Source organism: Talpa europaea (genome assembly GCF_964194135.1).
Source record: "Talpa europaea genome assembly, chromosome: 5".
NCBI lineage: Eukaryota > Metazoa > Chordata > Mammalia > Eulipotyphla > Talpidae > Talpa > Talpa europaea.
Window position 1 is genome coordinate 72,876,445 of NC_140071.1, and position 25,897 is coordinate 72,902,341.

At 43.0% G+C, this 25,897-nt stretch overlaps 1 protein-coding gene across 1 annotated transcript in view; it reads right to left on the reverse strand.

Moving 5' to 3' along the window:
• Positions 1-25,897, reverse strand: part of MCC (MCC regulator of WNT signaling pathway) — a gene marked incomplete at both ends in the record, with an annotated part of 304,107 nt that overhangs the window by 82,761 nt on the left and 195,449 nt on the right. Inside the window, one exon of the mRNA XM_084233100.1 lies at positions 22,959-23,101. Coding sequence (XP_084089226.1) covers positions 22,959-23,101 — 143 coding nt within the window. The remainder of the gene's footprint in view (positions 1-22,958; positions 23,102-25,897) is intronic.

Genomic DNA, 25,897 nt, shown 5'->3' on the forward strand with positions numbered 1-25,897 from the left:
GAAATCCATTCTTCCCAAGGCAGGGATTTACCTCAGTCTCTGGTTTACAAGCTATTTTAAAAATAAAGTCCACCCAGAACTATGAGTAGACCTTAAACAGATATAAGCCCCAGACATGAAAATATGAATTGATATGGGAGTGGTGAAAATATAGGTTAATGTTCTATGAATAAGTTAACTATTAGACATCTACAAATCAAACAATAATTAGGTTTAGGAAAAAACAATTAAAAAATACTCTTAAGAGTTGCTTTTGCGGTCCAAAGGGTAATCGTGCCCTGATATATTAGCTTGCCTTTCAATTAGCACTTAAAATTCTGATTTTAGTCTACTGAAGATTTCATGCATGATCATGAATGATGTAGTCAATTTCAGCTTGACTGAGACTGTTGTACAGCCAAGAAAACCATATAAATGCTTCTGTGTTTCATCTTTAGGATAAATGGCATTTAAAAAATCTTTAATACCCACCTCAAACCCTTCTACCTTGGGAGGATCCATAATACATAGTACCTGGCCAAATATTCTGCTTTGTAATGAATTACTCCTGGGGGTTATTAGGATGATGTTTATAAAGGAGTGGTCAGAGTGGTGAGAGATGGAAACTGCTGATCATAGAAACATCTCCAACTGATGTCAGAGGTAAGTCTGAGAGAAAATTATACCACAGTAGATATGTTGTGTTAGGGAGAGGATTTTCAGTGCCATGAAATGCAAACTAAGGATGCCTGCTCAATATATTCAAGCACCAAAACAAGGATAGGAAAGCAAAGACTAGATGGCTGCTACCTCTAAGAGTCAAATATATTTAAAACAATTCTAACTTAAAAAGGATGTTATGGGTAAACAAGAGGACATATCTGGGACTGCAGGCAAATAGTGACCAGGAAGACTTCCTGGATGCAGTCTCAATGTAAGCAGATTCTTGATAGATTATGAGGGTGGAAGTCTCATGCAAAGACTCAGAGGCCTCTCTGAACTTGAATGTGAACATGTGGAACTTGGAGAGTTGAGTATAGCTGAAGCCAAAAGGGGATGCAGGATGGAACATGAGACTGGAGGGACACACAAGCCACTTATTGAGGGGCAATTTTGATCAAAAGGAGAATTTATTGTATTGAAAATCAGTATTAGATGGTAAAAAGAAACATAAAATGTGTTATGTCTAGGAATTTGGGGAAGGAGCAAGATCTTGTATGGAAATGTTAAAATAAGCAGGTGGGAGGTATAGAAAGTTTCTATTCTTTACTCCACAGGGAGGAGATGGGCTGAGAACCCAATCCCTGCTTAGGTTTCCTCCTATGGTGATGATAATGTATATTACAGAAAAAAACAACACATGAAAACAAAGTAAATAGTAATTAGCAGTGGAAAACAACCTTGGAAGACTAGGCAGGGTTTTGTGCCACAAAGAATAAGGTATAAAAAAGTTAAATTGTGGGCCTCCCTGGTGGTGCAAGGGGTTAAGCATCACACTATGAAGCAATCCACAGCCTCTGCAGCATGAATTCGATCCCCGGCCAGCCAAGGAGAAACCCACCTGATGAGGCAGACCTCTCCAGTCTCACCCACTGCTCCCCTCAGCAGTGTATTTTGGTCAGTCTGCCTGTTCTGTTCCCCACTCTGTCTCTGGTGGATCCTCTCACCGCCCGCATCTCTGGCCTGTACCCCAGCTCTTGTATGCATAAATAAATCTTTAAAAAAAATTAAATTGTGCCCGAATATTACAAAGTTGTGTGACCCTATTGTTTCTCCCCCTGACTGACAAAATATTCATGGAACTACATACCCTTATCACTGCCTGAGTATCAATGCGTCATTCCTGAAAAGAGGTTGGACCAGGGACTGGGAGATGACAGAAGTTAAATGTCTCAGAGCCCTGTGTAAGCAGAAAATCCATTTGGGTTTACAGTAGATGTAGAAGACCCACACTGGGTTTCTCTCTCTACTCTGTAATTCAGGAGCAATGGAGCAAGAAGTTAAACCACTCTTTCAGTCTAAGATAGTTTTACAAAGGCAAGAATTTGAGGTCTGTTTTCAAGGGTACTCTGCACAGTAGTGTCACTGAGCTGGTGAAAGTGAATGGTTAATGACAAAACATCAGCATCTCAAAGTAAATTTATAGTTTGCTTCCCTCAATTGGCAAGTGATAGCTACTTTTGGGGGAGTAAAAATGCCTCCAAAATGAACACCAACTGCTAATGCTAGTGATAAAAAGAAAACATGAAAAGGTCTGAGTAGTGATTATTTTATGTTATAAAAACAGGAGTTTGATAAACTGATAAGTGTTGTTAATGATTAGCTGTTGTGATAGTTTCATAATTAGGAATTACAAAGTTCTCAGGTTTTTTTCCTTTGGAATATAAAGTATCATTTCATAGTGCTTCCACCTTCCTTTATTTAGAGTTGGAATAATTAGTGCTTGCTACGAGCTCAAATAACAAAGTAAACAGGGCTGTTTCTAATTTGGAGTTATTAGATCTCACACATCTGTGTAATGACTATTAGTGGTAAGAAAGTCACAGATTTGCACTGTGGAAGGGATGTGAGAGACCATCTAAACCAGGACCAATGTCTTCATTTTACATTTAAGACAAGTGGCGCCTCAGAAGGCTAAGCTACTTACCCAAGTTTGTGCAACTAAGTAGTAGCACAGTTTCCTAAGTCTAATACCAATGAAAACAATCTAACATGGTATTTTTATTGTGGTTTTTACTGTTTATTGTTATTGGCTAGGAAAAAAGAGATCTAATCAGAAAAGTGAACTGTCTATGAAAATATGATTTTTAAAAAAGATTTATTTATTTATTTATTTATTTATACACGAACCAGGGTCAGGCCAGATTCGTGGGCGGGTGAGAGGATTCACCAGAGACAGAGCGGGGAATAGAACAGGCAGACTGACGAAATATACTGCTGAGGGGAGCAGTGGGCATGACAGGAGAGGTGCTTGCATGCCCACACCATACTCCAGTTGTCCACCATCAGGCATGTGTACCCAAACCCACACTCCCAAACGCCTTATACATTCAAGGCTGCAGGTGCTAGCCACAGAGGCTATTGGCATAAAAGCCTGAGCATCTTCATTTACTCTACAACTACATTCTATTTTCCTTACAATTACAGGCAGAACTTTGTTCTGAAATCACCATCATTCTTTTAAAGAATAAAGATCTTAGAGGATCTATAACAGGAGATAAGTGATGAGTAAAGTCTTGGATAGTCCTTAAATTCTTCCTCTTCTCAGGCCTCCCTAATGGCACAATGGGTTGAGCGCAGCACTGTGGAGCTGTCTGCAGCCTCTGCAGCATGGGTTCAATTCCTGGTTGGCCAGGGAGATTCCCATATGATGCGGCAGACCCCTCTGTCTCCCCCACTGCTCCCCTCAGCAGTGCTTTTGGTCCATCTGCTTGTTCTGTTCCCCACTCACTCTGTCTCTGGTGAATTCTCTCACCCTCCCATGCCTCTGGCCTGTACCCCAGCTATTGTATAAATAAAAAAATGAATCTTTTTTAAAAAAAATTCTTCCTCTTCTAATTTTTTCCATATAGTATGGGAGGAGATCAGACTCACCTATGAATCTTTTGGTGACTAAATGAACAAATGAGATTTTGAAATGCTCTCATATATATATAATAATCCATCTTTATCCTCAATGAATACAAGATCTGATGATATAGGATCCATATTCATGAACTTCTACATAGTGAAAGAGGGTTTAATTAAAACTAGATAGGAAAACAGAAAAAGAAATCTTATCTTTCTGGGTTTTATTATTATTTCATTGTATTTTACTTCCTAGTCAAGAAATTAATCAAAATAACGTGTTTTTCTGGGCGATAAAGACGTTCTGGTTACATTGTTTTTGCAATGTAGCAACACAAAGGTGGACAGACAGATGCACGCAGGTAGAAGTGTGGGCTGAAAGATCAAAGCTCATGATGCAAGTAGGTATCTTATAAATCAGATTATGCTAGGGCCTACCTGGTGGTGCAAGGGGTTATGACACAACTTATGAAGCTATCTGCAGCCACTGTAGCACGAGTTTGATCCCTGCAGGTAGGTGACCTACATGGTACACCAGGCATCTCCTGACTCGCCAGCTGCTCCCCTTGTAACAGGGTGGTCCCCAGGAAAGGGGGAGGTTCCAGTTTCCCTGCCCCACCCAAGGAAGGGTGGAGCTGAGCAGGGAGAGAAGAAGCTGCAGAAGGGACTGAGGAAAGAAGCAGGATGGAGCCAGGAGACCTGGAGGAGGCGCATGGAGCCTAGAGACATGTGAAGAAACTGCGCTTGTCTTTTGGTCGTGGACTGGGTGACACAGATGTGGGTGAGACCCGTGGAGAGGTGACAATGGCAGCTTTTATCTTGATGTTGATTTTGCTCTTTTCCTTCTGGGCTTGTCTGATTGTTTCTGACCCTTTTCTGTGGGTCCCCACTGGAAGATGCTTTAGACTTGTGGCAGGCTTTGGGGCCTTGCTCTGGGCCAATCCCATTTGGATGGACTTTTACCCACAAGGGGACGGGTAACTTTGGGTGCTTCACTTAGAAACTAAACTCTTTGCCTTACCTGTATTGTTTCCTAGTTTTATTAAAGTTCCTTCCCATTAAAGTCGCCTATGTTTTGTGTTGATGCGGCGGATGGCAGAATCCATTTAGAATAGGCAGGTTTGCGGGGTTTGGGCTGCCCCTCTCCCTGTCCTATAACACCCTCAGCAGTGTATTTCAGTCAATCTGCCTGTTCTGTTCTCTACTCTGTCTGGTGAATACTCTCACCCCATACACCTCTGGCCTGTACCCCAGTTCTTATATGCATAAATAAATAAATCTTTAAAAAAAATCCAGATTATGTTAGGTTAGACCATGATTTTGGACCTTATCTCAGTTGCCAAATGAGGGGTATTTTTCAGACAAGGAAATAGAAGAATTGAGTGGCAATGCAGAGGTGACACTAATAGGAGAGATCAGTGCTTTAGGATGTAGCTATTAAAGGTGAAAAGAATGGGAGATGAAACCAAGATAAGAGCTAAGGATGAGGGTGGGCCTTAGAGACAGACGAGTAGATCTAAGATCAATAGAGTTCTAGATGTTTGAGAAGAGTACACCAAAATTGAAGGAATATTTAGGGTCAAATGCTTCAAAAACAGGACCACTAATAAGATAATGTCACTGAGTTTTCAGTTAAGAAATCACTGATTAGGGCCTCCCTTGTCACCACAAGGTGCAAGGGGTTAAGAAGCAGCACTATGAAGCTAGCCACAGCCACTGCTGCAAGAGTTCAATCCCTGGCCAGGGAGATGACCCACATGGCACAGCAGACCTCTCTTGACTTGCCTGCTGCTCCCCTCTGCAGTGTATTTCAGCATATCTTCCTATTCTGCTCCCCACTCTGTCTCTGGTGAATCCTCCCACACTCTGCATCTCTGACCTGCACCCTCAACAAAAGGCTGGTATGAAAGGTCCATGCAGGAGGCCTGAATGCAGGAGCCAACCAGGAAGCCCACCTGGGGGGCAGGAATGAGGATACCTGCCTGGAGGACTCAGACAATGAGCCTCCCCCCTCCCCTAAGAGTCTCATCTCAGACAAAGAACCTATATCTGCCCTACAAACTTTTCCAGCCATAGGAGCCCAACTACACACCTGACCTCTCCTCGCCCTATAAAACCCTGCATCCCTCTAACAATGTGTGTGGCTTCACTGACCCCTGCCTCTTCTGCATTCTCTAATCCTCTAAATTCTCAGTCTTCACCTCCTCCAGCTCCCCAATCCAGCCCCTCCCCCCCTTTCTTTTCACCTCCCAGCTGCCACACCCTCTCCCTGCTAATCCTCTTCTCCCTCCCCGCAGGTAAGTGGGTGGGACTGAAGGAGGAGTTAGAATCCATGTTCCTTTCTCTGTCTGATCTCTCCCAACTTGAAAAGCGTCTTGGCTCTTTCACAAACTATCCCACTACCTACACCTAAATTTCATGATCTTACCCAAGCCTATGACCATACATGTAATTACATGTTATCTTCTCTTCCACCCTGACCTCTGACCTGTCCCCTAGCTGGTCTCCAACCGGCAGCGCCTAAACCTATAAACTTTCATAAGCTCAAAAACATTACCTAGTCTTCCTCAAAAAACCCTCCTGACTTCCAAAGGCTGAAAATGGTCCTCAAACCCCTATCCGGGATCTGCTGAACATGGCCTTTACAGTATTTAACAACCAGGAGGAATGACAGGGCAGAGAGGAAACTCCGCAGTTGCCAGAAGGCTGAGCTTCAAGCTCAGGCCCCAGTAGCTGCCTTGAGACCACCAGGCCCTGTTCCTCCAATGACCGCAGCGCCTGCTGCCCAACAGAGGACGACAATGGGCCCCATGGGCCCCAACCAACCGACCGCCGCCGAAGCCTGCTTCAAATGTGGCCAAGAAGGCCACTGGTCCAGACAATGCCCCAACCCCCGCCCTCCGCCAGGACCATGCCTCATCTGCAACGTCCAGGGTCACTGGAAAAGTGACTGTCCCTCCACACCTGGCTGTGGTGGGCCAGTCCTTCCAGTCCCTGCAACTCTTGCCACCGGCGGTCTTGGGTTTGGCGGCTGAGGACTGAAGAGGCCCGGACTCATCAACTCCGATAACCTTCGAGGAGCCCAGGGTAACGGTCAAGGTAGCAGGTAAGTACATCTCCTTTCTGGTTGACACAGGGGCTACCTTCTCTGTCCTCCCCTCCTAATCCAGTCAAGTTTATCCTTCTCAGGCCTCGGTTACGGGAGTTGACGGCCTTCCTTCTCAGCCCAGGACCACTGGTCCGCTCTTTCCTAGTCATGCCTCCTTGCCCCACACCACTCCTGGGTCACAATCTTCTGACCAAACTCAGGGCTACTCTCTCATGGTTCCAACACCCTAGCGCTGCTCTCATCCTCCCATGACTCCAAACATCTCCTAATCCTTCTCAGGACTCCCCGCTGTCTCCTTCCACTGTCAACCCCCTGTTCTGGAATATCTCTATCCTGATTGTTGCCACCCATCGTACCCCAGTCCTCATTCGCCTTAAGGATCCCTCTTCTTTTCCCTCTCGCTCCCAGTTTCCAATTTCCCTCACTCACCGTCCGGGTCTCAAACCCATCAGCCAACAACTCCTGGGAAAGGGACTCCTTATTCCTATCAACTCGCCCTGTAATACTCCCATTCTCCCTGGAAAAAAGCCTGATGGTTCTTATCCCCTAGTTCAAAACCTTTGCCTCATTAATGAAGTGGTGGTGCCTATCCATCCTGTAGTGCCAAACCCCTACACCCTTCTGTCTTATATACCATCTTCTACCCCACACTTCTCTGACCTCAAAAATGCCTTTTTTACCATCCCTCTGGATCCTCAATGTTACTTACTATTCACTTTTACTTGGGAAAATCCGAACACACACCTCCCAGCAACTGGCCTGGACAGTCCTGCCTTAGGGTTCCTGGGACAGCCCTCATGTGCTTGGTCAGGCATGAGCTAGTGATCTCTCGTCATGTCATACTCCACCCCGCACTCTCCTCCAGTATGTTGCTGATCTCCTCTGCCGTCCTTCTCTGCCACAATCTCAGCAACACACTGCACAACTCCTCAGCTTCCTGTGCTCCAAAGAATACTGTCTCCCCATCCAAAGCTCAACTTTCAGTTCTCATAGTCATCTATCTGGGTCTTCGACTAACTCCTTCCTCCAAATAGCTGACAGTGGACCACAAACAGGTCATCCGGGACCTTCCCTCCTCTGAATCGACAAAACAAATCCTTTCTTTCCTAGGTTTGGTTGGATTCTTCTGACACTGTATCCCTAATTTTGCTTCCTTAGCCAAGCCACTGTATGATACAGCAAAAGCCTCCCTGAAGGACCTCTCCAATCCCACGGAGAGTCCGCAGGGTCACACATATCCTTCTGAAGACACCTGTCCTTACCCTTCCTGATCCAGAAAAGCCTTTGCTCCTGTTTACAGCCGAACGTCGGGGTATGGCGGCAGATGTCCTTTCCCAGCCTCTGAGCCCAGCTCTGCGTCCTGTCGCTTATCTCTCCAAGCAGATGGATTCCACTGTCAGGGGCTGGCAACCCTGCCCTAGAGCCCTGGCAGTGGCAGCCCAACTCACCCGAAAATCCCTCAAACTTACTCCGGAAAGACCCACCCAAGTACATTCCTCGCACTGCCTTCAGGCCCTCCTGTCTCCCTGCTCGCTCTCCACTCTCACTCCTTCCCATTTACAGGATTTCCATGTGCTCTTCATTGAAAATCCCCTGGTGAGTCTCACTCAGTCTAATTCTCTCAACCCAGCCACTCTCCTGCCTGTCTCTGGCCACCTTCTGCCATTCATTCATGTCCTAAAATCCTGGAAGAAATGCAAACCTCCAAACTGATTCTCCTTTGTCAGATGCCTCCTGTGTTTGTAGACTGGCAGCTCTTGAAAAGGTGTGCGAGGTCAGCGGAGGGTTGCCTAGGCCACTGTTACCATTGATCAGGTAATCGACACAAAAAAAACTGCCCGGAAGAACCACCTCCCAAAAGACAAAACTCATAGCACTTAACCAGGGAACTTACCCTCAGCAAACATAAGAAAGTCAACATCTATATAAATTCAAAATATGCCTGCCTTTTTGCTCACAGTCATGCTACGATTTGGCAGGAAAGGGGATTCCTTTCCACCAAGGGGTCCTCCATCATGAATGCTAACTTATCCTTAAGCTTTTAATAGCCTTGCAGCTTCCAACTGAAGTCACCATGATCCACTGAAAGGACACCAACTGACAATTCTTACCATTACCACAGGGAATAACAAGGCGGATGCAAGGGTTTTCGCTCTCACAACTGACTCTGCTGCAGACCCTTCCCCTATTCTCTATCAGTCCCCTCCATCACTCCGACTTAGGAGCCTAATGAGTGCCAATTCCTGAGTCTTCTCTTCTTCCACCCCTCCTTGAGTGCAAAAGTCTTGCAACAGGGTGGTCCCCAGGAAAGGGGGAGGTTCCCTGCCCCACCCAAGGGAGGGTGGAGCTGAGCAGGAAGAGGAGAAGCTGCAGAAGAGACTGAGGAAGGAAGAAGCAGGATGGAGCCAGGAGACCTGGAGGAGGCGCATGGAGCCTAGAGACACGCAAAGAAACTGTGCTTGTCTTTTGGTCGTGGACTGGGTGACACAGATGTGGGTGAGACCTGTGGAGAGGTGACCATGGCAGCTTTAATCTTGATGTTGATTTTGCTCTTTTCCTTCCAGGCTTGTCTGATTGTTTCTGACTCTTTTCTGTGGGTCCCCACTGGAAGATGCTTTAGACTTGTGGCAGGCTTTGGGGCCTTGCTCTGGGCCGATCCCATATGGATAGAGTTTTACCCACGAGGGGACGGGTAACTTTGGGTGCTTCGCTTAGAAACTAGACTCTTTGCCTTACCTGTATTGTTTCCTAGTTTTATTAAAGTTCCTTCCCATTAAAGTCTCCTATGTTTTGTGTTGATGCGGCGGATGGCAGAACCCACTTAGAATAGACAGGTTTGCGGGGTTTGGGCTGCCCCTCTCCCTGTCCTATAACAGATTTGGCGTTCAACGTGATTTAGGACAGAGCCATCCGTGGTTAGTCAGCCCCATGGGGAAATTGGGCTTCCCTATGGCACTGGCTACCATAAGCGCAAATGTGATTTTTGGTTTCTCCAGTGTGTTTGTTTCACATGTCGATTTGCTGTTGAAAAACTGGCTTGGGCTTTGTGAAGATTCTGTGTGTTTGTGTGTAATTTGTTTGTAGTGACTTGCTAAGAGATTTTAATTTGTGGAAATTGTTCTGCGCCAGTTTTACTCAAAAGATTAGGCAGTACATTGGACCATGTGGCCAGATCAAAGATGGCGTCTGAGGCCACTTGGCAGGCTCTTGTAAAATTCAGAGGTTCTTGTTGCTAGGACTTTGGAACTTTTTTTTCTTTCTTTTTGTAATCTCTGCTGCCTCATTAGCATTTCTAAAGGCAATAATGGTTCTTCTTTAATATGTTGCTTTGTGTTTGACTACTTCCTGCCCTGTGTCCAACTGGTTTTGCAAGCCAGTTGTGGAGCAGTGGTGTTTAAATTAGCAATGTATGCCTGGGTGTTAAGGAAAGAGTAGCCTTAAGCAGTAACTGGTAATTGCTGGTAGCCTTGATGGATTCTTGGAGATAACTTGAATTTTTGCAAAGTCTGGATCAGAAAAATTAACAAGATTTTGTCTGAGTCTCAAAGGATTTGCTGCTGTGAATTTTGTCTACACAATTTGTTTTGGGCATGTTTGCCATTTTGAATACTGGATTTGTTCAATTGCTGGTGTAAGACAAGATTCTAAGTTTCTGCTTCCTACTGAGGAAGGTCTGTTATGGAAAGCACTCTTTAGGGTGCATCATGTAACTGTACCAGGTTTTCATACCTGTGTTGTTGTTGTCCCTCCCTAGTGTGGGGGAAGTGTAATCTGTGCTTAGATGTTTAATCTGCTCTTTCAGCTTCTGTCCCAGAGTGGCTAACAGAAGTAAGGAGATGATTCCTTTTAATTGAAAGTTAATTACTGATAATTTGATTTTGCTTTTTCAGGTTCAATTCCAGGAAACCCAAGGAGTGCCTACTTGGTGGCTAACAAGAAATGACTCCTTTTGCTTAAAAGTTAACTGTTACTTTTATTCTTTCAGTTGCTGTACAGAATACCCCAGGAATGACTTCTAATAAAAAGTCTTCAACACTGAAAACCCTAAGGTGATAAACAAGGTCATGTAACTCTTATGATTAATAAAACTTTTCCTTCCTATTTTCAAAGTCTTAGGTTTGTAGGATGACAACTGGAAATTTTTCTGCCAGCAACACTCCACATTTTTTTTTTTGGACTTTGACATTTTTTTTCTGAGCCTATGGAGAAAAACTGCAGTTACATAACATATTCTACATGGCATAACTAAAAAAAAAAAAACTGTCTTTGTCTATATGTTGTATGTCTGTATGTCCTTGTGTCTAACTGTCTTGACCTCCAGTGATTGACAAATTGGTATACATGGTGCCCATAGACATTGAAAAAAAAAAGTCTCCAGTTATGAGAAAAACAAAAGGTTATGGTTTGATTGTCAACATTGTGCTACTGAACTAAGCCGGTGCCTTCATAGAGATTGAATATTGTTGTTTCTGTTATTTTTCTGATATTTATGGCAAAGCTTCCCAGAAATCTAAATTCAAGTACAAATTTGGTAGCCTGTCATTTGACTGATACAAGGAAATTTTGTGGAACCTCAGTACAGCTCCTGAGACACTCCACAAAGTTTCTCTTTCTCCTCCTGGAAAGGCATTACATGAATTTGTTCTATTTGGCTTTTACCTAATGAAGTAAAACTGGAAGGGAAGCATTGTCACTTGGGAAAATGGTAAAACTTTGGTATGTACAAAATGTTAACAGTAGTTTTCTAAAATGTGTATAAAAAAAAAACCTCTCAGTATCTGGTATGTATGTAAATTGTCAATGGTGATTGTCACCTTGTAAGATTGTATAATTCAATTGTTTCACATCTACAGAAATTGTTTCTGGAAATATAGGGAGAAAAGGTCTCAACAGATTCCTATTGATGGAACTGTTGAGAGTAAAAAACTTTCCTACAAAGGACTGAATAGACCTGGAAATACACCTGACATTTACAAGTTTTCTTTGACATAATACTGGTAATTTTTTTATGCATTTTGTCCTGAATCCACAAAGTTTTGTTTTGTTTTGAGTAACCAGGATCTGCAGAAAGGTTGCAATTTTTTTTCCCAGCAAAGCTACCTTGTCACATTTTCTCTCCCCTTGATACCAACACAGCATACAAATAGTGGTAGTAATTTTTGCTACTTATTTCAGAGTCTGTTTTTGCATAACTTACATAGGGATTTTGTCTGTTTTAACAAAAAAATTGGACGTGAGTTTGATTGTGTGGCTTTGTGTGGAGTTCTTCCAGAAAGTTGAAAAAGAGCTGAACCAAGAAGAGGAGAACCTGTTTGCCTTGTTTGTAGGGTTCCAGAGACCTCCAAAGAAGGTGAGGAAGCTTGCCTCCATTGGCAGGACTGGACAACCCGGCCAACGAAAATGCCCTGGTACCCTCGAGAAGAGGAAAGCCCAGGTGGAGTCTGATGAGACCAACTTTATACCTGAAGCCTACATCGACTGGATGCCACCAGTTCACTCTGATCCTGTGTGGAGTATTTCAACAAAGCCAGCTAAAAATTGCTGTTAGTTATTTTCTGCCCTGTGATTTTATGCAAAAATAGGAAAAATGGTTTAAAAGTAAATTTAATTTGCAAATTTTTGCTATGCTGTTAAAGTTTGGGATCAAGGTTGAGAGAATTCGTTTTTGCATAAGTTGAACCATTTTAACATTTTTTCCCTGTGATTTTGATATATTTGCTGTCTTGTTTTAGCCAATGCTCCAAATTTTTTTTCTTTTGGCTTGGATAATGGACTATTTTTAAGTAATGAAACTCATACTGGACATTCATGGACAATGCTGCTGACTAATTGTTGCTTCTCTTACACACATTGTAACCCTGAAAAAAGACTGTCTCCTAAGATTACACCATGAGATCTGTGCCACCATAGATATGGTGGAATAAAAATTAAAAGGGGGGATTGCAACAGGGTGGTCCCCAGGAAAGGGGGAGGTTCCCTGCCCCACCCAAGGGAGGGTGGAGCTGAGCAGGAAGAGGAGAAGCTGCAGAAGAGACTGAGGAAGGAAGAAGCAGGATGGAGCCAGGAGACCTGGAGGAGGTGCATGGAGCCTAGAGACACGTAAAGAAACTGTGCTTGTCTTTTGGTCGTGGACTGGGTGACACAGATGTGGGTGAGACCCGTGGAGAGGTGACCATGGCAGCTTTTATCTTGATGTTGATTTTGCTCTTTTCCTTCAAGGCTTGTCTGGTTGTTTCTGACTCTTTTCTGTGGGTCCCCACTGGAAGATGCTTTAGACTTGTGGCAGGCTTTGGGGCCTTGCTCTGGGCCGATCCCATATGGATGGAGTTTTACCCACGAGGGGACGGGTAACTTTGGGTGCTTCGCTTAGAAACTAGACTCTTTGCCTTACCTGTATTGTTTCCTAGTTTTATTAAAGTTCCTTCCCAGTAAAGTCTCCTATGTTTTGTGTTGATGTGGCGGATGGCAGAACCCACTTAGAATAGACAGGTTTGCGGGGTTTGGGCTGCCCCTCTCCCTGTCCTATAACAGTCTGACAAATATGTTCCTGTCGTCAAACCTATGCTTGCATGTCACCTCAAAGGGGAGTTCGCCTACCCTCTTTTGCAGCTCACCAACTGCGTGGACACCTACCGGGACAGGATTGACCTCTCCCTACTCAGCCAACTGCTCCAGGAACACACAGACCGGTACTTACCCAGTCCTGCCTCGGATCTCGACCCCCTCAACCAACCTTCCCTACCACTACATCCAGGAGACCAAGTCCTGCTCAAATCGCTTCAGCCAAAGCCACTGCAGCCTCGGTGGACCGGCCCACGCACGGTTATTCTCACCATGCCTACAGCGGTAACACTTCTGGGACACCCCTCCTGGCACCATCTATCACGGGTCAAACGTGCCCCTGAAGACAAACAGTATGTATGTTATAACCTGGGTCCTACTAGGATGTGCATTTCTTGTCAAAATCTCCCCTAGCTCAGTGTCCTGGGTATGGAAATTCAAAGTTAGGGAGACCTTTGTCTCAGGATCCACTGAGACCACCCACTAGGTGGGTACTGCGGAGTGTCCACAGGCCAGATGCACAGCACTTATCACTCTCACCCTCTCTTTCATCGATTACTAACCCTATAAACACCTTGTTTTGTTTCTTTACCATCAAACCTTAGATCACTACAAAAATACCTATAGAGAATATGGGGGGTGCCCTTACCAGTCATGCACAGTGCACCTTCCAGACAAAGGCCAAATGTTCTCTCTGGTCCGTCATAATACGGGCTTCAATATGAATCAAGTTAGCTATGCTATTTCAGATCCTTGGGACCAACATTGGGTACAGGGAGTCCAAGCCGCAGGGTACACTGGCTGGCATTCCTATCCAGTGGCAACACTGACTCCAATCACAGCTACCCCTGCTATCAAACTGATGCCCTTGTCAGCTTTCATTCCTGTACTTCTAACCTTTTGGTTACTTCTGTACTCCAAACAACAGCAAAGGGAAACTTTTTCTGGTGCATTGGCTCTCTCTCTCTCAGTGTATTAATTCTGCTACTCCAGGCCCACGTACTCTCTCGTGGTCCCACAGTTAACTCTGTACAGACAGTCTGAGTTAGGTTAGTTATTCTCACCACATCGGACTATGCGGGCAGCCTTTCTTCCAATCATGGTTGTAATCAGCTTGGCATCATCGATAGCAGCTGCAAGTATGGCAGGTGGGGCCCTGGAACACAGCCTGATTTCTGCCCAGAAATTTTATAAAGAAATACCTCCTTACAAAAAACCTGTGTGTCTTTAGCATCATTAAAAAGACAGCTCACCTCCCTGGCACAGGTCACTCTCCAAAACCGGCGGGCTCTGGACTTGTTAACAGCTAATAAAGGGGGTACCTGCCTGTTCCTCAGGGAAGAATGTTATTACTAGTAAAACCGGGGACTCCAACTCTCCGCTGACATGGTTTCAAAATCCTATAGTGTCATGGCTCCTCCCACTCTTGGGGCCAATACTAATGATAACCTTATTTTTTTCTTTTCGCTCCTTGTCTCCTAAAATTCATACAGGCTCGCATTCGGGAAATGTCTCCTACCACCTTTAACCAACTCCTTCTCCACCCATATTCTCGCATCCCTGCAGAAGACCCTCATAACCAGGCCTGAGCCACCCCCTTGGTCTTCGCCCCTTTTCAGCAGGAAGTAGCCAAAGAAAGAACCCTCCCCCTTTTCCTATCAACAAAAGGCTGGTATGAAAGGTCCATGCAGGAGGCCTGAATGCAGAAGCCAACCAGGAAGCCCACCTGGGGGGCAGGAATGCTGATACCTGCCTGGAGGACTCAGACAATGAGCCTCCCCCACCCCCCATGAGTCTCATCTCAGACAAAGAACCTATACCTGCCCTACAAACTTTTCCAGCCATAGGAGCCCAACTACCCACCTGACCTCTCCTCGCCCTATAAAACCCTGCTTCCCCCTAACAACGTGCGGCTTCACTGACCCCCGCCTTGGGTCTGTGAGGTCTGCCTGGGGCACAATAAACTTTCCCTCCCTTTGAGAAATTTAGCCTGGCTCTCCTTTTCTTTACCACACCGAACCTTTCACACCCCAGCACTTGTATGCATAAATTAATAAATCTTAAAAAAAAGAAATCACTGATTATTTTCAAAAACGGTGTCTTAGTTAAGGCTGCTATAACAAAATACCATAGACTAGTTTGCTTAAATATCAGGCATTTATTCTCTCATAATTTCTAGACTGGTTCTTTCCCTGGCATGCAGATACTTGTTCTTATATGGCAAGGGGAGAAAACAAGTGGAGTGAGAAGCTCTGGTCTCTTTCTATGAGGAGATTCACTAATCTTATCATGCTGGGCTTGTTATAGGACAGGGAGAGGGGCAGCCCAAACCCCGCAAACCTGCCTATTCTAAATGGGTTCGGCCATCCGCAGCATCAACACAAAACACATGAGACTAATGGGAAGGATCTTTAATAAAACTAGGAAACAATACAGGTAAGGCAAAGAGTCTAGTTTCTAAATGAAGCACCCAAAGTTACCCGTCCCCTCGTGGGTATAAGTCCATCCATATGGGATCGGCCCAGAACAAGGCCCCAAAGCCTGCTACAAGTCTAAAGCATCTTCCAGTGGGGACCCACAGAAAAGGGTCACAAACAACCAGACAAGCCCAGAAGGAAAAGAGCAAAATCAACATCAAGATAAAAGCTGCCATTGTCACCTCCCCACAGGTCTCACCCACATCTGTGTCACCCAGTCCACGACCAAAAGACAGCGCAGTTTCTTCACATGTCTCTAGGCTCCATGTGCCTCCTCCAGGTCTCCTGGCTCCATCCTGCTTCCTTCCTTAGTCTCTTCTTCAGCTTCTCCTCTCCCTGCTCAGCTCCACCCTCCCTTGGGTGGGGCAGGGAACCTCCCCCTTTCCTGGGGACCACCCTGAGACCCGTGGAGAGGTGACCATGGCAGCTTTTATCTTGATGTTGATTTTGCTCTTTTCCTTCTGGGCTTGTCTGGTTGTTTCTGATCCTTTGCTGTGGGTCCCCACTGGAAGGTGCTTTAGACTCTGGCAGGCTTTGGGGCCTTGCTCTTGGCCGATCCCATTTGGATGGACTTTTACCCACGAGGGGATGGGTAACTTTGGGTGCTTCATTTAGAAACTAGACTCTTTGCCTTACCTGTATTGTTTCCTAGTTTTTTTTTTTAAGGCAGATTTATTTTATTTTTTTTTAAATAGATTTTTTTTATAGAGGCATTTTTTTTTATTTATTTGTTTGTTTGTTTATACATGCACAGGGTACAGTCAGAAGTGTGGGAGGGTGAGAGAATTCACCAGAGCCAGAGCGGGGAGCAGAGCAGGCAAAAGAACCGAAGTACACTGCTGAGGGGAGCAGCGGGAGGCAGGAGAGGTCTGTGCACCATGTGGGACCCTCCTCCGGTGGCCAGGAAGCAGCCCGGGATCGAACCAGCGCTGCAGAGGCTGTGGGCAGCTTCGCAACCCAGCGCTTAACCGCTGCGCCACCGGGGAGGCCCTGTTTCCTAGTTTTATTAAAGATCCTTCCCAGTAAAGTCTCATGTGTTTTGTGTTGATGCGGCAGATGGCAGAACCCATTTAGAATAGGCAGGTTTGCGGGGCTTGGGCTGCCCCTCTCCCTGTCCTATAACAGGCTCACCTGCATTACTACAACTCCACTAATTACATACCAAAGGCCCCATCTCCAAATAGTATCAAATTAAGGGCTAGGGCTTCAACATATAAATTTGGTGGTGGTGATGGGGTGGGGAGGATGGGACACAGTTTAATCCATAGCAAAAAATTTTGGCAAGTTGTTAGTGTCAGAATCCAGACAGCAGTGGGCTAATGAGAAACCAGGAAATGAAGCAGTGAAACCTGTTTGCAGCAGGATTAACATTCAAGACAGAAGGAAGGGTAAGCAACTTCACTGAAAAGCTAAAATTAAAAGAATTGATCAACATCGAGCTGTGCTGAAGGAAGTTGTAATGGGGCCATTATAAAGAAAAATAACAATAAATACAGAAGAAACAAATACCTAAATTATATAATTAAATATAATCTGAAGAATTAGGAGAGTTACAATGTGACCCATGAGAATGAATTTGAGACCAGATAATAAAATAGGTCATACAAATAGCCTGTCGTATATTTACTTCAGCAGTACTTTTAAACATTTCTACAAGTAACAATAGGACAATGGAAATGGAACCTAAACAAAATACAGAAGGAAGACTTCAAAAGTAAAAGACAAAGTAAAAAATAATGAAATGGCAGTTAATACTTATGTCTCAATAATCAATAATATAAATGGCCTGAATTCACCAGTCAAAAGTTGTAGTGGCTGACGGCTATGAAGTAATCCGCAGCTACTACAGCATGAGTTTGATCCCTGGCCAGGTAGGTGACCTACATGGTGCAGCAGACCTCTCCTGACTTGCCAGCTGCTCCCCTTGTTATAGGACAGGGAGAGGGGCAGCCCAAACCCCGCAAACCTGCCTATTCTAATGGGTTCTGCCATCCGCCGCATCAATACAAAACATAGGAGACTTTAATGGGAAGGAACTTTAATACAACTAGGAAACAATACAGGAAAGGCAAAGAGTCTAGTTTCTAAATCAACAACCCAAAGTTACCCGTCCCCTCATGGGTGAAAGTCCATCCAAATGGGATTGGCCCAGAGCAAGGCCCCAAAGCCTGCCATGAGTCTAAAGCACCTTCCAGTGGGGACCCACAGCAAAATTGTTTCTGATTGTCAGAAACAATCAGACAAGCCCAGAAGGAAAAGAGCAAAATCAACATCAAGATAAAAGCTGCCATTGTCACCTCCCCATGGGTCTCACCCACATCTGTGTCACCCAGTCCACGACCAAAAGACAAGCGCAGTTTCTTCACATGTCTCTAGGCTCCATGCGCCTCCTCCAGGTCTCCTGGCTCCATCCTGCTTCCTTCCTCAGTCTCTTCTGCAGCTTCTCCTCTTCCTGCTCAGCTCCACCCTTCCTTGGGTGGGGCAAGGAACCTGGAACCTCCCCCTTTCCTGGGGACCACCCTGTTACACCCTCAGCAGTGCATTTCAGTCAATCTGCCTGTTTTGTTCCCACTCTGTCTTTGGTGAATCCTCTCACCACCACACACCTCTGGCCTGTACCCATTCTTGTATGTATAAATAAAAAAAAATTAACAAAAAAAGTTGTAGTGGCTGAATAGATTTCAAAGTAAAGTTCAGCCTTCTGCTGTTTACAAGAAACCATCTTACCAATAAGACAAGCATGGACTTAAAGTGAAAGGCTAGAAATAATCCTATAAGCAAACAGCAATTAAAAAATTCAGAATAGCTATATTTATATTAGATAAATTAGACTTCCAATTAAAAATGGTAATAAGAAATGGACATTTTGTTATGATAAAGAAGGACTAATACTGAAAAAATGTAGATATACCACATGATGGAACACTGAGATACATAAGATAATTACTAACAGAGCTAAAGGAGAGATATTGACAAATGCCAGAGGGTTTTAATATTCTTACAAGTGTAGACAGATCAATAAAACAGAGAATAAATGAAGGACCAACAGCCTTAAAAGAGGACCTAGACCAACTAGGCTTACTGTAGCTACAGGTACCCATACCTAAAATCACTGTTAACACATCTTTTTCAAATGCTCATGGAATTTTCAATAAGAGACCATGTGCTGAGACACAAGTCAATTGTCAAAAAAATTATAACTAAAACTTATACCAAAAATCAATATTATATTCTCAATGACCATAATGCCATAAGGTTCGAAATCAAGAATAAAAAAATGGGAAAAAATACCAGGAGACTATACAAGATGCTACTTATTGGCCAGTCAGTAAAAGAGGAAATTGAAACAGAAATTAAAAATACATTGCACTAATTAAGACAAGGATACAAGCTACCAGAATATATGGGATGCTGCAAAAACAGACTTAAAAAGTAAGGTAATTACAATACATGACCATATCAACCAAACAAACAAAAATCCCAAATAAAAAACATAAAACTATACTGAGAGCAACTTGTAAAAGAGGAAATAAAAAGATCAAAATTCGGCAGAAGGAAGGAAATGAAAATAAGAATGGAAATAAATGAAACAGAGATGAAAAAACTATAAGAGATCAATGAAATTAATAGTTGGTTCTTTGAGATTAACATAATAGGTGAATCTCTAGCTAGGCTAACAAAGAAAGGAGGAAAACATTAATAAATGAATCAGAAATGAAAAAGAAGTAATTATCACAGAATATGCACAGAAATGCAAATGCTATAAGAGACTACTATAAACAACAATATGCCATTAAGTTCAACAATCATGAGGAAATGGACAAACTCATAGATCAATATAATTTACTAGACTTAATCAGGAAGAAACAGAGGAATTGAATAAACCACAGTCACAAGCATATAAATCGAAACAGCAATAAAGAATATCTTCTCAAAAACAAAAGCCTAGAACCAGATGGCTTTAAAAATGAATTTTCTCAAACTTTTAAATGAGAATTAATGGCTGTCTTGCTGAAGTTATTTTTAAAAATTCAAGACACAGGAACACTTCCTAAAACATTTCAAGGTACTTAATTACCCTAATGCTGAAACCAGATAAAGATAGTGTAACCAGATCCCATGGTGCCCAGAGGCCACTGGGCAAGAAGGCTTTGTTTGAGCCAAGGCACACAGGCCTCAACCCACCAGCTGTGGATGTAGCCCCTCCCAAACCCCAGTGAGGTTGGCTCCTGCCAAACTGAAAATAGTACTATGACAATGTTATACAGATCTAAAACAGTGTTCAAACTGTGCCAAGGGGCTAAAACAGAGTCAAAGGACAGTGTTTAAAGTGCAGAAACAAGTCACTGTCAGTGGGTTCTCCCCCACACACAAGACCATTCAGGCTCAGGGTCCTCCAACAACAACAGCATTTATTTAACAAACAGGAGATTGGGGGAAAGAGTTTCTAAGGTCACACGTGGCCAGCTATCTCAGCCCAGATAGTATCTAGAAATTCCAAACAAAGGGCACTCGTAGAAGATGAGGCAACACAGCAGTAGTCCACAACAGCCGTCTAGAGCCTGGGCTGGACACGAGACCAGACAGAGATGGACTCAATAGCACCAAGAGATGGTGCCAGAGAACCAGATGCTGTGGTCAGCTCTTTGAGCTGGGCCAAGCTTGACAGTGCTCCTTGCAGGTGATGTCAGAGGTAGGGTCGGACGCAGGTGCAGCAGCCAGTCTCTGTGCAGGTCTATGGAGGTCTGGAGCTCTGGAAGTCCATGCAGGTCCTCTGAATCCCATGGAGCTACTTGATGCTTCTCTGTCTTCAGAGGCCATCTGCCAAATCCTTCTTCAAAGGTGGTCTGATTAATAATGCTTCCTCTTTGAAGGCCAGAAGCAGAATGAATAAAGCTGTCTCTTGCTCTGCTTTATATCCCCCTCAGGGTGCCCTACTCCACAAGCCTGATTGGACTCTTTTCAATCCTAAGTGTTAGATTCGGCTGTTTAGCACCTATCAGCTTATTTTCTATGTTTCAATCTGAATAATTCATGAATTAATTGAGCTTGGGCCTGATTGGTCTATTTAGCTTGCACCTGATTGGTCCATTTAGCTCCCACCTGACCATTCCATTTTAGAATCTGAAAGTCAGATATAAAAGGAGGAAAAGCCCAAACTGGCTTGCACTTAGGTCAGTGCAGGTTTGTGGGCCAGTTGGTCCCAAAGAGCCATGGCTGGAGCCAACCTTGCTGAGGCTAGGTAAGGGGAAATATCCACAGGTGGTGGGCTGAGGCCAGTATGCATCAGCCCCAACAAAACCTTCTTGCCCTGTGGCCTCTGGGGGCTGCCCAGATCCGGTTATAATAGCACTAGAAAAAAAAATTATAGACCAATACCCCTGATGAACATTGATGCAAAATCTTCAACAAAATAGTAGCATATCAAGTTCAACAATGTATCAAAAGCATTATACATCACAATTAATCCCCTGCTCAAAGTGGGATTTATCCCAATGAAGCAAGGATGGCTTTATATACTTAAATCAATTAATATAATATACCATATCAAAAAAGAAAGATAAAAATCATATGGTAATATCAATATACAGAGAGAACATTTCATAACATTCAGTACTATTTATGGTAAAAACTCTAAACAAGATGAGAATAGTAGGAATCCTCCTCAATATAATAAAGGTGACATATTATAAATCTAAATTCAATAAAATAATCAATGGTGAAAGTAAAAGTTTTCCCCTAAGATCAGGAACAAGACAAGGATATGCACTGTCACCACTCCTTTTTAACCTAGTATTAGAGGTTTTGTCCATAGGTATCAGACAAAAACAGGAATTAAACAGAATCCACATCAGAAAAGTGAAACTATTACTATTTGTAGATGATACATTATCTATATAAAACCCTAAATATGCCACCAAAAAAACTATTTCTATCTATTAGTAGAAATAATAGATAAACACAGCAATGTGGCAGGTACAAGATCAATATACAAAAATTGTAGCTTCGTTGTGTGTAAACAGTGAGAAGCAAAGGAAATGAAAAAATAATTGAGCCCATTTGCTTTCACCTTCTTACGTGCTTTATGGGAATTACAAACTTGCTGATGTACTTTAACTCTACTATAATCATTTTGAGGGGCTGAAAATTCTACTCTGTTCATACATTTCTAACCTACAATCACTCTAAATGTCAAGAAGCAATTTAAAAACTGAGGTTCTAATTTGAATATGGAATTTATTGTGTGGCTTCTGCTCAGTGCAAATGTTTCCATGATTTTGCTCAGAAAGCAGAGGCCCACCAGTACTGTCAGCAAGTAGCCCCATCATTAGTGGAGTTCCTGGAGTTGTTATGAAATGCATCCAAAGTTTCTTATGACTTGGACTTCTAAAGGGAGGGTTTAAAGTAGCTGCCTCTAAAACTGTATTAACTGTGAGTTGAACAAACATTCAACAAACAAAGCATTCTTTCTTCATAAAGGTAAGTACCAGCTTTTCGCTTTCCTCGGGGCTGTTCCTTGGACATAGACAGGGAGAGAAAAAGTTCCCATCCTTGCTTAGTGAGTCACTTAGAGCAAATGCCTCCTCTGAAAGAGTAGGGCAGATACACAAAGTGAGTGTTCAGGAAATTTAGGGGTCAACTGATTGAGAAACAAGGAAGACAGGGTGCCCCATAGACATTTGCAAGGAATAAAACTTAAGTGAGGACAGAGACACTGGAGGTTCTAGTTCTACTTCTACTCTCTTATAAACGTAAAATCAAAGTAGCCGCTTAATATTTTTAAGCACCAGGTTTTTCACAGTAAAACAATGGATAAAATCTTGCCCCCTACCTTAGTGATTTGCAAGAGGTTAAGTCAGTGAGGAAAGCTCAAAGTTTTATTAGAATTGCTTGAAGCCTCTATTATTAATTATAAACTACATTTGTAAATCCCAAGAGCTGTACATAGTTTACTTGTCTAGAGCAAATCTGATGGATAAAAAAGGTGCTGGTCTCTCAAGACAGAGGACCTCCATTTTAAACTTATTGATAAAGTCTTTCACTCAACTTCTGACTTAACTGAGGATTATAACTCCCTCCCTATCTATCTTGCAGGGTTATCCAGAAGATGAAAATCAAAACAGATAATGGAGGAGAAAGTACATGGTTAACAGAGAAGAGGAAGTAGTTTATTAGCTATACAAGTCTAAGTTACAAATAAAACATCTTAATCCCAGGGTACAGCCCAGAGGGGCAGAGAACAGCCAGAAATTGGATCCAACTACCTGATGGTAGTGCCTTGCAAGCGGTCTATCTTCTTGTTGAGCTCAGCAATGATGCTGTGGAGCTCTGTGATGCGTTCCTCGTACCGAAGTGTTGTTCGTTCTTGGACATCCTCATGTTCTCTCATGAGGTGAGACTGCTCACTCTGGGATCAAGAGAAGGAAACAGGTGTCAGTGAGTCAAAGAACCTACAGGAAATGATTCTACAGTCTATGGCATCAGATCAGCATGACCTTAACACTGAGTGTGCCACAAATAAACACACACCTGCTCACAGATGGCAATCCCAGGAAACACAGAAACAGCTACTTCTGGGAAAATCTGAGTCTGTTTTTTAGCGCTTATTCTCCCTGGAGAGAGGTCTCTATGCTGTTGCACTGTCTTCTCTTTTCCCCTGCTGAGAAGTGGTGCATGCCCCAGCTGGATCCAGCAGATTCTTTCTTTTGAGAATCTGAATTTTGAATGAATAGACCTAAGTTTCCATGGAGTTACCTCATTTGAGGATCCTGAAGAGATGGTCCCTTAGTTCTTGCAGTCTATATCTCCAGATTCCTTTCAAGCTCCTTTCCCCTTTTATCAATTTAATCCTTTTTAAATTTGCTGGGATGCATTACAGTTACTTTCCTACCAAATAATCCTAAGTGGTATGGCAGTACTTCTTATCTGACTGGTTATTACAGACTTTGCACTCTCTACTGTCCTTTCCTACCCAGTTATAAACTCCTGGAAGGCAAGGACTAGGTATGGTCACAACTTAGTGCTAGCACATGTCATATCACTGCTTCACTGTGGATGCTCTAGAAGTGCTATGAAATGAGTAACTCACAATTTATCATACTGTCATGAAGGCAACTAAGAGGTAACAGCTGCTATAAAATTTTTTTGTAGCCAGAATTTAAATCCTAAAGATACTGTTCACCTCTTTCATTTCTTTCCCTACTTGGCCTCTTCCATGACTCTACATTTTATCCACATAATAATGAAATGCTCATCAGTATTGGAACAAGGAGTCTAGCTTATGTCTCTGTCTACTTAGATTCAGTCCTGATTAATTTTCTGACCAGCTGAGGAATTTTAATTTCATTTTCGGCAAGGCTTTCCTAATGCCAAGAGCACATGTACTTGCCAGTCTTGTGCTTGCAAGGCTGTTGGCAGGAGGCAGGGTTAATACTTCTCACCCACACTTTTCAAAGCCCTCCTTCCTTCCTAAAACTGGTAGACTTCCAACTCAGAAGCTACTGGACAAAGACAAAAAGCCTTCAAAGAGAAGCAGAACATGACACTAAACTCGACTCAATGCTAAAATAAAAGTACTTGACAAGGCTGGATAAGTGCATCAGTATAAGTCATGGTAGAGACCACACCTGTGAACATGACTTGTGCCACCAGCTTGATCAGTATTAATGTAATACTGGGAGCTGTTCAGGGTGCCAGAAACAAGATCAGAGGTGACAAGGCTATTGAAAACTGTATCATAGACCTACATTAGTTACTTCTAAAAAACTACAATTTGACAAAACTTGAGAAAAACTACAATTCTCAATGACAACCCAAAATATCAAATAATTTTCACTCAAGATCAAATACACAGGAAATAAGTGGAACCAAAGGCAATGGTGAAAGCTTAGTAAAAGCTGCATTTACATGGAAGCTTTCCCAAATGGAACGAAACCCTAAAGGGCCACAAGTGTTGTTTCTATGAAGTTATGCTTTTTCCATGACCCATCACATTTTAAAAGGAACAACAGAACTGCACAAAATGACAGTGTCTCAGACAATTTCTGTCAATAAACAAAAGCGTGTCATATTTCTCTGGCACATTACAACAGTAAATTACACTCTTCTCCATCCCTGTTGAATATCTATAAACTTTTGCTATCGGTCTTCATTCCCATCTTCTAATTGGGTGTATAGTATGTACATATGTAAAGAGGAGTTCCTAACACTTTCATGAAGGTTGCTAACTCCAGATCTTAAAATAACTAGAGGATAATGCCTGGTCTCTGACCCTTACACATATTGCCATGTTTCTAGTTCCTCCTCTTTGATTTTCTTCAGTATAGTCAGTCCTCTGGGATACAGACTACTGTGAAATTCTTCACCTTACAAACTCAATGAGCTCACACTGTCCCTTAATCAGTTCCTCACTTATTCTTCCTCCTTCACAGTCTTTATATGTCAATGGGCCACTACCACCAAGGTAGACAAGAAATTGCAAATCTATCTAAAATGTAGATGTCCAAGTATTTATAGAAGAAAAAGGCACATGATTAATTGATGAGCACTAAGAGAAATCTGAGCATCCCCGTGGACTGTTGAAAGCTGCCAAAAAAGTAAGATCTCCTGGGGTTCCCAGGTTGTAGAGATAGCTGTGGTTCATGCCAGGGTAACAAGAACATGATCTCTGTTACTGTACCTCTGCCCCTGCCTCTAAATGAAGAGTACAAATAGTTACAGGAGATAAGAACAAGCCTGATGATTCAGTGAGACACAACAGTACTTATAGCTGAAGGGAGAAAAAAGAGGCAAGATGTATTGGAACTTATTGGCTCATTAAGTTCATAGCAACAAGAATATATTGAAGAAAAAAACCGAGATATTTGGTTACAGTCTTATATTTTTCCATAGGTATGTTTTTTAAAATGGTGGAAAACCTCAATAATTTAATATTTAATTGATATGTTTTGATTCCCTACAATGTCTAAGATATTATGCAAGATACCACAGGGATGGGGGCATCACTGTTGCCCACTTTGAAGGAAACTGTGCTCAGAGCTTCCAGGTGGACTTCTCTGCTGGAGAATAAGAAATAAGGAAAAGAAGAGGTAAGAGAATGGTATCCTAGGGACTCTTCCAAGTGAAAGGAGAATACTAGAAAGTAATTATCAAAACTCTTAGGCTCTAGATGAATAAATGGCTGAAAAGGTTCATCTGCACAAAT